Here is a 14,102-nt window from a genome sequence, read left to right as displayed (position 1 = left end):
AAAGTTGTCCTTTGCTCAAAACACATGATACAGCGGAAAGGGAACTAGGGCCAGAAGCGTCTGAGTACCTAAATGAGGGTCCCTTGTTTTTTGTTCTATAGAGAAGAAAGAGATAGATTGGTTGGTCCTGAACACAAGATGAATTGACACATTTTGATGGTGGACAAATTGGAAAACAATTAGAACTTTTGTTTTGGATTATATTTAGAGCTAGAATGGGACCAAAGAGTTCTAGGAAAATAAAAACGCTAAAAAAATGAACTTTGCGGAGAAAAAAATAAGTTAAAAACAATAAACTTTTAAAGGAAAAAGCTAATTTTGGAATTTAGTAAACGTTTTCCTATAAAGTAGTTATTTGTACATCTTTTCATGTTAACAAGGTCAACAAGATATGCAAAAACGGTTTAACTATTTTTGGGAATCTGGAGCTCGGCTGTCAAGTGTCTCATCAATTTGAAATTTCTGGAGGGTGTGAAACATAACTAGATCGAGAAATTTGTATCTGCAGAATTTTTCAAAAATTCCAAGTTTTTCAGCTATTTGCCGTTTTCTAAATAACAACCCTATTCGACCCATTTTGTACAGAAAACGTGAAAAAAACAGTTGTCTTTCAGAAATTGCGCAAATAGCGGAAAAACTAGAAATTAAAAAATACTGCAATGTTTCAATCTAGGTGTGTCTTACACCCTGCAAAAATTTCAAAGTGATCGAAAACTCGATAGCCGAGTTCCAGACTCCTGAAAATGGTGAAAATCAACTGAAAACCACGTTTTTGCATATATTATTGACCGGTACTGTATCGCGGTTATTTTGAAAGATAAGGAAAAGTGGTCAACTGATAAAATGTGAATCATAATAGAACCAATATTTTGTAAATTGATAACTTCTTGATACGTTTTACAGGAACCGAGATACATAGGCCCACAGTGACGGTTTGGACGCTCTTCTATTAGAGTGTTTACGGTATATTGATAAAACAATTATTATCTTGTTTGCAATTTCAATTTACTGGTTTCTAATTCAAACTGAATGACAGGAAAACGCTGAAAATTGACACTGTTCTATCTGAAACAATCAAATTCAGTTTTTAGTTCATTAATTTTCGAGATGTCCAGCTTAATTTAAAATAAAGATTCTTCAAAAAAAGGTCCATGAAAACGGTCTCTGACCTCTCAACAACTAGAAAATCAAACCAACTTCTTGGATTCAGAAAACAGATAAAACTCTCTGAACTAAATGAAAACATATTTTTGAGGGACATCCCACTGAAAACAAGAACAAGGCAAAACAAAAAGAAACTGGACCAAAGCAAATAAAACAGTGTAAGAGCCTTAAGTTTCTGAAAGTCAGATCTACTTGGTCTTTATTTTTCGTCTTCCTTCAAAAAATTGGCCTGTCCCAAGTGTATATTCATTAGCATAAAGTGTTTTTTGTCGAAAAGGAAAAAAAATCTGGAATAGGAGATTTAAGCAAGGATTAGCTTAAACACTCCCTACATTTTTTTCTAGACAAAAAATTGTAGAACACAATTTTTTGTGTTCATTTCTAGTGAAAAACCCAAGACTAGAAAGAAGGTGAGAAACGAAGAATTATAAAAAACAACTCAAGAAAACAACAAGTTTTCTGAATAAGAAGTCGAAGAGGTGCTAAAGTATTCAGGCGGCGTTCGTTCACCATAATGAATTAGACTCGTGGTTTTTGTGACGTGGCTAATATTTCAAAAAACAAAAAAAAAACAAAAAGATTTTTAAATTTTTTTGGGCATATCGAGAATTTGGGTCATTATCGAACCATGGGAAATTATCAAACGAACTTTCCGTTCCAATTATTCCACACTAATTATGTCAGCGAGTCTGAGAAAAAATGTCTACGGACGAGAGATAGAGATATTTTCGAAAAATTCTCATCGGACGCTTTCAACCGTGCTTTTCGAAGAACACAACTTCTTTCTTCCAGACGTTCACTAGAACACGCGTCACAAACACACAAAAAGACAAATACTAAGAAAGTTAATGAGAAAGAAGCGTAAGACAGTGGATTTTTGAAATTCTGACATTTTGGAAATCAAGGTTGGTTGGAAAATGTTAAATAAAAACACAATTTTCAGAGAAACATGCATTATGTAACATCGGCTGGATCAGCAGGACCGAAAGAGCGGAATTAGAGAATCTGGTTGTATTCTAGAGCAATCAGAATAAATCACATTTTAGTGCGTAACAAGATTAACGGGGTTTTTGATGATGAATCTTGTAATAATTTATTCAATGGCATAATAATCTTGGTTTTATTAAAGAGATTGGTTCGGACTTTTGCTGGAATGGATTTTTAATAACTTTTGTTTATCTTTTCTGGGAAAATTATCCATTTTTCAAAAATCAGTTGGATTATTTTTCGAAAGGGATTCTGACATAGTCTCTGAAAGCAATAAAACAAAATTGGAATTGAACTTTTCCAAGAACTTGATAAAGCTTATCTTCAAACTTGGTACATAGCTCTAATTTCTCGCCATCTCAATGCAATAACCGTAAACGCTCTAAAAGCCACACAAACCGTCAACTTTGAGCTTATACATCTCGTTTCTTGTGAAATATACAGAAAAGTGGACAACTGATAAAATATTATTGGTATTATGATAAACACTTTATCAGTTGACCACTTTTTCAGATCTTTCACAGTAGCCGAGATATATAGGCTCAAAGTTGGCGGTTTGGATGACATACTATTAGAGTGTTAACATGAATTTTTGAATCGATATGTCAGGAAACTGGAGCTACTAAGTCTGAAAATCAGTTTTTTCAGTTTTTTTGGGAGGACTTTAGTTCAAAATTCGTTTTATTGCTTCCCAAAACTATGTGACAATGCCACTCGGAAATATTCCCATAGAATTTCGGCGAGTAAATGATTTTCCGAGAAAATCAAATACTTATGAATATAACGTCTGATCTTCCGCCCTGTTTTGTTGTTCGAAATTTTCTGAAAATCCATTCCAGCAAAAGTCCGAGAGTATCTTTTTTTGGAAAACCAAGACAATTATGACATTGAAAAAATTACTAGATCCATCGTCAACAACCCCGTTAACCTTATTATGCACTGAAATGTAATTTATTCTGATTGTTCTAGAATTCAACCAGATGCACGAATTCTGCTCTTTTGGTCTCGCTAATCCTAGACTGTCTATGGTAGAAGTCAAAAGTTGGAAAAATTAGTTGGGAACAGGAAATTAAAGAATTAGGAAACCAATTGACTGATTCATCCATAACGCAAGTGAATATGCACAAAAATGAATCAAGGAATTGACGAAAGAAATAGTCAATAATGTCCAGGTGATTAAATATTCATACAGATTAGAATTAATTGCTACGAGTATAAAAATAGTTATTATTTTTCTGAAAATCTGACAGCATCTGTCATTCTACTGATTCTACTTGGGCTTTTATTTGATTTAATAGGACAAGAATCATTTCAGAACAATACTTTCAAAGGTTCCACTTTAGGAGTAAATTTTTGAATATCTAAAATTTCAGGAATACAGTTTCGAAGCAAAAATTCCTTAACTTTCACTCTCTAAGAAAATAAACAACAAGTCCATAGAGTTCTTTTGGGAAATCCTAAGGTTTTTCCTAGCAATCTGGTGCCGGGGACACGCGCGATATTTTTAAGTAGGTCTGAAATGAAGGTCTTCTTCTTCTTTTTTTCTCACTTTTATTCTGTTTGGGACTGACACAGCTTGAAAGAAGCTTGAAAGAAAGACAAAAAAGGGAAGTGAAATGTCTGAAAACCGTCTCCAAAAAACAGGCGGACCACGAGGAGGAGTGGGTCGAAATTAAGTAGAACTTTTTTTAGATCCAAAATGCTGTTTGATAGTTTTTCAAAATTTAAAATATAGCGGGAAAGTTTTGTTTTCTGATGCTGTCAAAACAAAAAAGTTAATAATAGGAACGACCGCCACTATTTGAATAAAAAATAACAGGACGGTAGCTAGAATGAACTTTTGAAATTTATTGTTTTTCAACTGTTGGCAACTGGAATTGTAGAACGAACGGCATTGTGACCAAAAAAATAACACACGTGTCTTACTGTTTTGAGGAAAAAAATCATGCGGCATTGTTTTCACGATTTCAATCAAAAGTAAATAATAAGTTTTAATCCAGTATAAAATTGATTGATTAATGTGTTTCAAGAGCACCTAAAGTGTGTTTTTTGGTGCCACTCTTGTGTTTTTTTTTTGTGTAATGAAGTATAAACCTTAAACTGGTAAGTGTTTTTGAGTTCATTTCGTAATAAAGTCGATTTTTTCTTGATTTAAAATTACAAATTTTTACGAAAATTTTTTTAAATTTTTTCAAATTATGAAAAGACAAGGGAAATGATAATCTAGCCCGTTTTGTACCAATAAAAGTGGGCGAGATGGAAAACATTAAAATTATGTTAATTAGGAAAAATGAAGAGACCATTTCTGAAAATATGGGAACAAAGTACAATTTGAGCAGATTCCAAATGCCTAGATTGAAATGTTTGGACACCAGAATCCTTTCGTTTGAAGAAAAAAAAGAATCCTTTTCCCAGTATCAATATTTCATGTATATGTTTCTAAAATACTAGTACCCTAGAATTTGGAATTCTGACAGCAAGAGTCTCATCAAGATACAGAAAAAAGAAACGTTTCGGATAGAGGTTCATGAATCTAGAAATTTTTTTCAGTCATTTTCGTAGCTTTATAAGACCGTGAAAACTGTAATAGAAGGGCACCCTTACTTTTAACTTTGAGCCAGTTTTTCCTCAGTTCCATTAAATATATAAAAAGTTGTTGACTGATTAATTCTTAATCACAAATCACCAACATTTTATCGGTTGGCAAGTGTTTAATATATTTCATTGGAATCGAGTTAATGGAGCTCGAACTTGACAGTTGCCTTTCTATTACAGGTTTTAGGTGAATGTCAAACTCCTTTCTCTCATCTCGATTGTTGATTTGATATTGCTTATTGAAAATTGTAATTTTGAAAATCATACTTTTGCTGTGAACTGTAAAAATTGCAGTTTTGTTAACATAATTTATTGAATGGCGACGAAAACAAGCTCTTCGGAAGAAAAATTGACACAAAATGGACTTTTCGGACAAAAAATGAAGTTGAATGTTGATTTTAATTGTTGTTGAAAATTGGGACACAGCTCAGAAATTTAAATGATGATCTTATAAGAAAAATGGACACGATGAAGTTGAACGTTGATGGAATCAAAGAGTTTCATCCGAGGTGGCGACGTTGGTCAGCCCGGCAAGCTCCCCATTCTTGACGCAGGCTTCAATGTCGCCTGGGAAGACGACGCCGCCAGCAGAGGCTGCCTTGGCCGCATCTTCAACGTTGGAAGCGACACGGTTGCTGCGACGAGCATCGCGATCAGTAGCAAACTTGATGCACAAAAGGACCAGAATGCAAGACACGATGACGGAAATTGAGATGATAAGGGTGGCGAAGATGCAGAACGACATGTTGAAGCCTGGAAATGAAAGTTTTCTAGAATTTCTGAAAATTAGAGGAGGGGGGGGGGGAAATTTTAGATTGATAATTCTGCAGTTAAGGCACTGTAGTTACTATATAGGATTAACTAACTTTCTTCACAAGTCTTTTGGGGACGGAAGTGGTTAGGATTAGAAAACTCTAGTGGGTAGATCATGAGTCTTTAACACAACTAAGTATTCGAAAATATCTCGGAAGAGGTCAGAATTTTGACAATCTGTCTAGAAGCGGTTACACAACCCCATAAACGCTAAATGGATTTCAGAGTGTTAATGACTTGTAGTCCATTAGTCCTTGGTTTCTGGAAATGTTTATCGGACCAATTTAAAACCTACAGTATGTTAGAGAAAATCAAGGCCAAGCTGAAATTTCCAAATTTTGAAATGGCGATTATTATAATGAAGAACGCAAATAATAAACAATTCTTCAGAAATTATTTCTTTGGGTTACTGAATTCTGATACTATCGTAAAACCTGTGATAAAGATGAGCCAGCAAACAGTCAAGTTTGAACAAATTTTTATTGTCTCTTGTGCGAGATATCAAAATGTCAGGCTCTTCCATTACATTTTATGGTTATCTTTGAAAAAATACAATTACCGTAGAAATTGTCATAAACGCTCCCTGAGTTTCTACTTAGAGCCAATTTTTCATCTATCTAAAACCTGAAATAATGTAAAAAACGCATTCAAAACTACTCACTTTCTTCACAAGTTTTTGGATGACGGGCGTATTTGGTTTTAGTGAAGGGAAACATGTAGGACATAGTTCTAGAGATTTTAGGAAAATAGTTTTGTTGGATGAGTAAATGAGAATCGACGAATGAAGTATCTCCAAATTTGGGTAAATGTACAAAGCGAAATGTGACTTGTGGGCGTTAATAGCCTGTAGTCCATTAGAACCCACTTTTCTTAAAATTTCCAGTCCAACTTGTACTAGCCATTATTCACTTCCATAAAAGAGAATTCAAAAGAGCACCAGTTAAAAAAGCGAATTTCGGATTTCTGGTGTTAATGACTTTTAGTCCATAAAACCCCAAAGAGCGTTCTTTTAAAATGACGAATATTTTGTTTCGTACACCCATGAAAGTCGTTCAATTAACTTTATTTACGACATATAGTAAGAAAATATGCATGCAGCTCATTCCCTGTGAAAGATATCACAGAGTGGTCAACTAACAAAATTTTTATCAAATTATCATCAATACTTTCACAGTTAATTACTGTTTGATATCTTTCACAGTAACCGAGATATATGGGCTAAAAGTTTGAATGTTCTGCGTGCCGTTCTATTGGAGTGTTTACGGTAAATTGAATCAAATTCGGTAATTATAATACCTTTCAATACAAGCTTCACAGCATCTCCTTTTCAGCTTACTAGGAATGAACTAACGTTCTTCACAGGTCAGTGGGCGAAACGCGGCAGGGTTGGTGAATGAGATTAGGAAAGCCATGAGCTCTTGTGTCATACAATAGTATCAAAATTTTAGAAAAAAGCTGAGGACCAACTAGAAGAACTAACGTTTTCCATGACTTTCTTATATACATAAAAACCCCATAAACACTAATAAACGTTAAATACCTGTAGTCCATTAGCACACGCTTTTTTCACGAAATCTTTGAAATTCATAATCAAAAACTACTAATTTTTTCTTTTTTCTCACCCATTAGCGAAAATGTGGATGTGCGTGATTCGATTCGAAAATCTGAATTTGCGAAGAACAGATCATCGAAAATCATTTTTCATCAAGGAAGTCGGAAATCCGCCGACCCGGGATTTATAGAGGAATGAAGATATAATGGAAAAAAGGAATCCCGAATAAGTCAATAAAATTTAATGTATTTTTCCAAAAGACATTTCGAAATCGAGCAGCAGGAAAGGATATTTTAATAACTCAAAGATTTTATGATCTGCATTTCCAGGAAAAATGAAAAAGGATCATTATTTTCAATTTTCGAAAAAAAGGTTTTGAAAATGCTTTTTAAAACTTAATTGCATTGGAAAAAATTAGTGCATAAAGAAACGAAAAAAAAATCCAAATTGCGCTATCAGCACAATCTACACAATGGTCTTGTTATCTAAAGAAAATTATTGATTGATAACCTGATGCAACCTATCGGAAATCACGATTTATTGGGAGGAAAATTGGTCAAACCAGTTGGGAGCAATATTAGAAGAGCACAAAAAAGCATTTGAACAGTTTGAATTCTCCAGATAGTTGCGTAGAAACGTACACGATGGGGATGGGTTGGAGGAATAAAGATAAAGTTCCATGAAAAGAGACAAAGAGCAAAAGTCATAGGAAAACTATTGAAACCGTAATCAAGAAGAGGGGACATTTGAAGGAAAAAAGTATGGTTCGTGAGATACAAACCACCAATGACGGGTGAAAAAATACTAGATTGAAGATTAAAGCGTAATTGAGAAGTTGAGAGAAATTGACTTAGATTCCAAAGTTGAAAAATCGATTTTCAGGGTACCTAGACTTCAATTACAGATGTTCCTTTGTTGAGAGCCTTCCTCTCGTCGTGTGGTCCAAGCTCTCTAAAATGATGACTATATCAGAACCTTTTAGTATGATTTTCATTCACGATGACTTACCGAAACTCGTCTCTTCCTGGAAACCGCTCATCCTCTTCTCGTCGGTTGCAACAGCAGTAGTATCCGCAGGCGATCATGAGCATAATGAAGACGGTGACAACGACCACGACAATTATCGCGTTTTTGAAGGTTCCTCCTTTGAGATTGTCGATGAAAGAGGTCTGAAACTAGGAGCTTCAATTATTATAGAAAATTTATTTTGACCGAAACGAATCATATCTTCAATTTTCTTGAGTCATATTTTTTGATACGTGGTTTGAGCATTTTAAAAATTTCAGGTTTAAGGCATCTCACTTAAATTAAAACTTTCTGAAACAATGTATCCAGCAACTGGATATACGGTACCGGTCGATGAGATATACAAAAACGTATTTTTCCAGTGGATTTTGGGGCATTTTGACCATTTTCAGCACTCTGCAACTCGGCTGTCAGATCACTTTGAAATTTTCACAGGATATAAAACAGAACAAGATTTAAAACTTTGCAGTCACAGAATTACATGAAAACTCCTAGTTTTTCAACTATTTGCCAATTTTTGAAGACACCTGTCTTTCACGTTTTCAGAAGACCACTCGATAAAGTGATTTTCAGAAATCAGCGAATAACAGAAAAACGAGGAATTTTCGAAAAATTCTGTGAATGAAAAGTTTTCAATCCAGGTCTGCTTTACACCATCCAATTTTTTCAAAACGATCGGACAGCCGAGCTCTAAACTCCTGAAAATGGTCAAAATCCACTGGAAAATACGTTTTTGTATATCTTAATTACCGATACTGTAAGTTTAATTTTTTGTTAGTTGAATAACTTTTTAAGGGTCCAAAAAAATCAGAAAACAGACAGGTTGGCTTTTTTAATTGAAAAACATTAAAGTCAGATTTTATCACCTCAGCTCACTTCAGCTCAATTCACTTATTAAAGCTAGAAATATTTTATAACATCTTTCAAATTTTTGAAAACCCCCTTACCTTGATCACTTTGAGTTGAACACAATTATACATATCAATTTGCTGCTCCTTGAAATGGACGACAGTCCGTGTGCACGGCACTTGACACAGTTGATGGCACTCTGCATAGTCCCAGTAGGTGTAGGATGCTGGAAATTGTTTTTGAATTTTGAAGTTAGTCTGGGTACATCAAAGTACATGTAGACAAAAAATATGATTGACCGGAAGGACCGGACAATGAGGTTTCTGAAAAAAGACGTTGAGGCTTTCAGAAATCTCAAAAATTGCCGATATCTGGACTTTGAAATTAGGGAAAAGCGTTTGGATTTTGAAATAAGGGATAGTAAAATTGGCATTACCTCAATCTCAAAAATCAGGCAACGAAAGTGTTTGTTTTCAATTTCCGGCCATATGTACTACCAAAATAATTCAATTAACAACCAAAACAAAGTGTTCAAAACCTTGTCTCTTATCACTCACGTTTATCAGTGGTAGTTATACCAAAGAATGTGTTGTCATCGACCATACTGGACCTTCCACCCGCTGTAAGAGCTAGGCAGCTCACAAGAAGAAACGCAAGGAAACGTATCATACCTTTCTGAAAGAATATGAATATACTGTGAAGAATAGAAACTTTATGCAAAGAGTGTGAAAGTATGAAAAAGTTTTGAAAGAGGCGAGGAAGAAGAAGAACATATAAAACATAGACCTGAGTCATCAGAAGGGGAAGAGAAGTGGTTAACGGAAAAAAGTGCTGTGCGTGGAGGGAACAATAGATGGAAAAAAAAAATTTGGGACAATGTAGGGTAAGCTTGAGTGCCTTGAACTACATTTCAGATAGATATGTTTCGGGAAAATGGAGAGATTGAAAAATGGAACAATCAAAAGAAAACATGCTTAGGTGAAGCCAAGAAAAACCAGGACCCCCCATATGTACCCTAAAACAAATAAGTGACCAAAAGTGGGAATGAGGAAGAAAGAAAGGTGCGCGAGAGCGAGAATGTGCCCTCCCACCTCAAGAAGAGAGAGAGAGAAAAGAGAAAAGAGGTTGAGTAAATGAAATGATCAGCCGGGTATTTATATGGTATATAAACATTGTTATCGGCTCGTTCGACCGTACAACATTGGCGGGTCTACCCGGCCGGGTGTGCTCTCTTGTTAGTCATAACAGTAAAGCCTTAGGCCAAACTTGGGATGCTTTGAATCACAGCGACCTGAGAACAAGGACGGACACATATGACTAACGACAAGATTGTAAAACAAGAGTTACAGTGACACCTGTGAGACCACAAATGAATTTTTTGGGGAAATATGGCCATGTTTTGGGAAGAAGATGGTGGTCAGTGAGTACAAGCAAACGGAGAACATGAGAGTGAAAGAAAGAGAGAGATGGAAAGAGTATACATCAGTTTGTATTGTAATGAAAAGACAAAACGAGGCAAGAAAATTCGGAGAAGAAGCAGGAGAGCGCCGTGGGGGGAGAAAAAAGAGCATAAAATTTATGATGCGGTTACGAGCGGTAGTTGTGTAGTACCTGGAATTTTTGGAGGTTCTTATGACGTTGAGGATACAAGAATAACTAGGATGGTGGATAAGTGCCGAAATTTTAGAGTCAGAAACAAACAAACAGGAAAGTTCCAAAATTCTGAAAATTTCTGAATCAGAATAATCCAAAATTCCGAAAAACTCAAAATTGGAATATTCCGAAATTTCGTAATTTCAAATTTTCCGAAACCGTAAAATTCCGAGATTTCAAAATTTAGAAAACTGGAATTTTCGACGTTCCAAAATTTTCAAAATTTGAATATTCTGAAATTCCGAAATTCCAATAATTTCAAAACTGGAAAATTCAAAAATTCGGGTAATTTCGACATTTCCAAATTTTCAAAATCAGAATACCTCGAAAACATTAAAATTGAAAATTTTCGAAACTCCGAAATTCACAATTTTCGAAAATTGGAATTGTTGATATCCAGAAAATCCGGAAAGTGAACAATCTGGGTTTTCAGCATTCCGAAAATTCCAAAATGGAATATTTCCAAAAATGAGTACCGAGATTTCGAAATTCCTAATTTCCTAAAATCAAAGTATACCGAGATTCCGAAATTTCAAACTTTCCAAAATCGGAATATTCAGAAATTCAAAAATTCCGACACGAGGAAAGTCTTAATTTTGGATAATCCGAAATTCCGAAATTTGGAAAATCTGAATTGTTAAAAATACAAGTTTTGGGAAATCGGATGATTCTAAATGTTCGAAAATCAGATTATTCCAAATGTTCAAAATTAGGAATTTTCTAAAAATTGGAATATTCCGAGATTGAGAAATTTCGAAGTTTCGAAATTTTCGAAATGTGAATTTCAGCCAACATTCCAACAAATTCCAGAAAGGGACGAATTTTCGAACTTTCTGGAAATCTTAAGAAATCCGAGATTCTTTAAAATGCAAAAAACTATGAAAATGGCTCAAAGAAGTAATTAGAAAAAACGGAAAAATGATGAAACGGAGTGAAAGAAAAACTCAAAAACGCTATTAGTATAATATTTTTAAAACTTCTCTTATCACAAACCGAGGTACTTCCGTTTCCCGCAATTTTCCCATTATTTTGAAATTTTGAATGTTACCTTTTTCCTATCAAAAAATCAGAAAAATAAAGCTTCCGGAATCGTTGGAAAGCTCTAAAACTCTCAAAAAAACGAAAAAAAAATCGCAAAAAAAACCATAAACCCTGAGAAAAGCTTTAGCATCTCTTTTCAAAACGACTTTTTTTTGACAGTTTGTGTTTTTTTCTCACGTTGTTTTTCGATTTTTCCCTCCTTTCTTCTCCAATTTTCCAACTTTTCTCCTATTTACATTTCAGTGATGACGCTCAAATGTATTGAATGTTGTCGCGCTCAAGATCTACTCTCTCCTCTCTCCCACTCTTAAGGTTCTATTCACTTAGAGAGAGGACGAACAATACAGAGGGCTTGAGACGAGTAATGTACTAAATCAACAGTAGTAGGAATGAGTTTTTTTTTCTGTTAAATAGTGGATCAGATCCATAAAACTACTTGAAAAAACTCAAGAAAAATAGGAGACCTTTGGAGGTGTTATATCCTAGTTATATTGACCCCAAGAGCCATAAAAAATATTCTTTGCTCTCCTTCTTCTGTTCTAGACTCAATTTGTATACACATTTTTGTTGTTATCCGGACGATAGCTAGGAAGGCTATAAATAAGGCTATGAACAATCGATTTTCCTACTTTAAAAAAAACGATAAAAAGAAGAAGGACAAAAATTAGTCGACTAACATGGCGTATCTTATATGAAAATAGAGCAAACAATTGTTTTGTGTGGGGATGGCTCTAAGAGAGACAACACAGTGCAAATGACAGGTACTTGGTATAAAGTAATCAAGTACTACAGGTGAGAAAAGGGGATGAGAGGGATGGTAGAAAAAAGGAACAATTTCGAGTACGTATCGTTTACAATGGTGTCGATGACAAAATTCTGGAATGACACATTTCGAAAAAAAAAGCTAGAGATCACAAAAAACCAGTGATCGATTATTCAAATCTGTTAGTCACCAGATATCACGAGAGAGATAGACAGATCATGGAAAAGATACAAAACATAACAAGCCAAAACAAATGCACGTGGGTGTGATTTGATGACGATGTGAAATGAAAGAAATGCAGCACTATCAGAGTCCTGTATACGCTCCAATGACTGAGCCATGTACTGATAAGAGAGAAAATGGGTGAACAAGAGTGCGCAGAGAAAATACGCTAATTAGGAAAATGTTCGCATCGTTTAGATGTGTGTACCTGGTTATGACGGGTGACTGGATTCATAATAGTAGGGTATCTAAAAAACCAAATTGTTCGGAAAAATGAAATAAAGGGCACTTGGACTATTTTTTAAAGCGAAATTTGTAGGTATGCAGTACAGGCCATAAGATATACAAAACGAATTTTCCGGTTGATTTTTGGCCATTTTAACTACTTGGAGCTCGGCTGTCAAGAGGTTTCTTTCAGAAATCGACAAATAGCTCAAAACCTAGGAATTTTCAAAAAGTTCTGTAAAAGCAAAGTTTTCAATCTAGGTGTTCCAAGGTTTATCTTCGGAGGGCCCTTCCATTAAAGGGACCGTTTGATTACAGGGGCATAAATATTCTATTCGACGGTTCCTTCAACCACAGGGGCATAAAAATCCATCGATTTCACTAAAATTAAGCAAGTTTTGAGCAAAAATGGGTTTCAACAAGTTTATGTGAATTTTTAAAATTTTGGGTTATTTTTCACTGAAAACTAGCAGAAATTTCTAATTTCGAAAAGCACATTTTGAAGAGAGCCCTTGTGTTAAAGGGGGCCCACTATTTTTCCAAGCCCCTCTTAGAAAGCTCTTCTAATACAGGTTTTACGGTATTTTTCGAAGCCAAAAACGTAAAAAATTATAGTTTCCTGGAGAGTGGTTGTATAAGGGTCCGAAGGACTATATACGTTCTAGGGTTTGTGTGAAATACGATATCTAGAAAACAAGCCATTTTATTTTTTTTTTTTGAGAAACTCGAAAATTTTAAAGAAATGGAATAATGAAAATAGCTTATTAAGCTTGAATTTTTGAAAAACTTTTCGAAATTTGAAAAAAAAACAATAACTGCGATTTTTGAAAGAGTCAAAATCCCAAACAAAGAATCAAATCAAAATAAATATACCACACAAATGGTCTCCATATTTCGCTCCATTCTCCCGCGATTTCCTCCCGCAGCAGCAGATATTATCGCGCTCTCGGATGTCACTTTTCGAGGCGCCAAAAGCAGACAGCTGAGACAATAATGGAGATGAGGAAGAAGAATAATAAGAAGCGTTGAAAAGTTTTGAGAAGAAGGAAAATGGCGTGAAATCGAAACTTGAGATTCAGAAAAATAGGAGGAAATGAGCGAGCATTTGGAGCTTGAAGCTTGATTTCAATTTCGAATATTGAAAAAGGGGGACCTTGACTTCAAGTACTCTGATGTATTAGTACGTTAGTGTCTCCAGATGTGACATGTTGA

General features: G+C 34.8%; 2 protein-coding genes across 2 annotated transcripts; both read right to left on the bottom strand.

The window, feature by feature from the left end:
- Positions 1-5,236: 5,236 nt before the first annotated feature.
- CBG27466 lies at positions 5,237-6,284 on the bottom strand (the record flags this gene model as incomplete). The annotated part of the gene is made up of 2 exons (XM_045238934.1): positions 5,237-5,499; positions 6,221-6,284. The coding sequence occupies 2 exons, from the start codon at positions 6,282-6,284 to the stop codon at positions 5,237-5,239; spliced, it is 327 nt and encodes a 108-aa protein (XP_045099832.1).
- A 1,714-nt stretch (positions 6,285-7,998) lies between these two features.
- CBG15940 lies at positions 7,999-9,655 on the bottom strand (the record flags this gene model as incomplete). Its single annotated transcript, XM_002643297.2, has 4 exons — positions 7,999-8,062; positions 8,120-8,280; positions 9,085-9,212; positions 9,544-9,655. The coding sequence occupies 4 exons, from the start codon at positions 9,653-9,655 to the stop codon at positions 7,999-8,001; spliced, it is 465 nt and encodes a 154-aa protein (XP_002643343.2).
- Positions 9,656-14,102: the final 4,447 nt, after the last annotated feature.

The sequence above is a fragment of the Caenorhabditis briggsae genome (genome assembly GCF_000004555.2).
Source record: "Caenorhabditis briggsae complete genome, chrX, whole genome shotgun sequence".
Classification (NCBI taxonomy): domain Eukaryota; kingdom Metazoa; phylum Nematoda; class Chromadorea; order Rhabditida; family Rhabditidae; genus Caenorhabditis; species Caenorhabditis briggsae.
The sequence above is the reverse complement of the archived record's forward strand: the minus strand, read 5'-3'. Positions and strand labels throughout refer to the sequence as shown.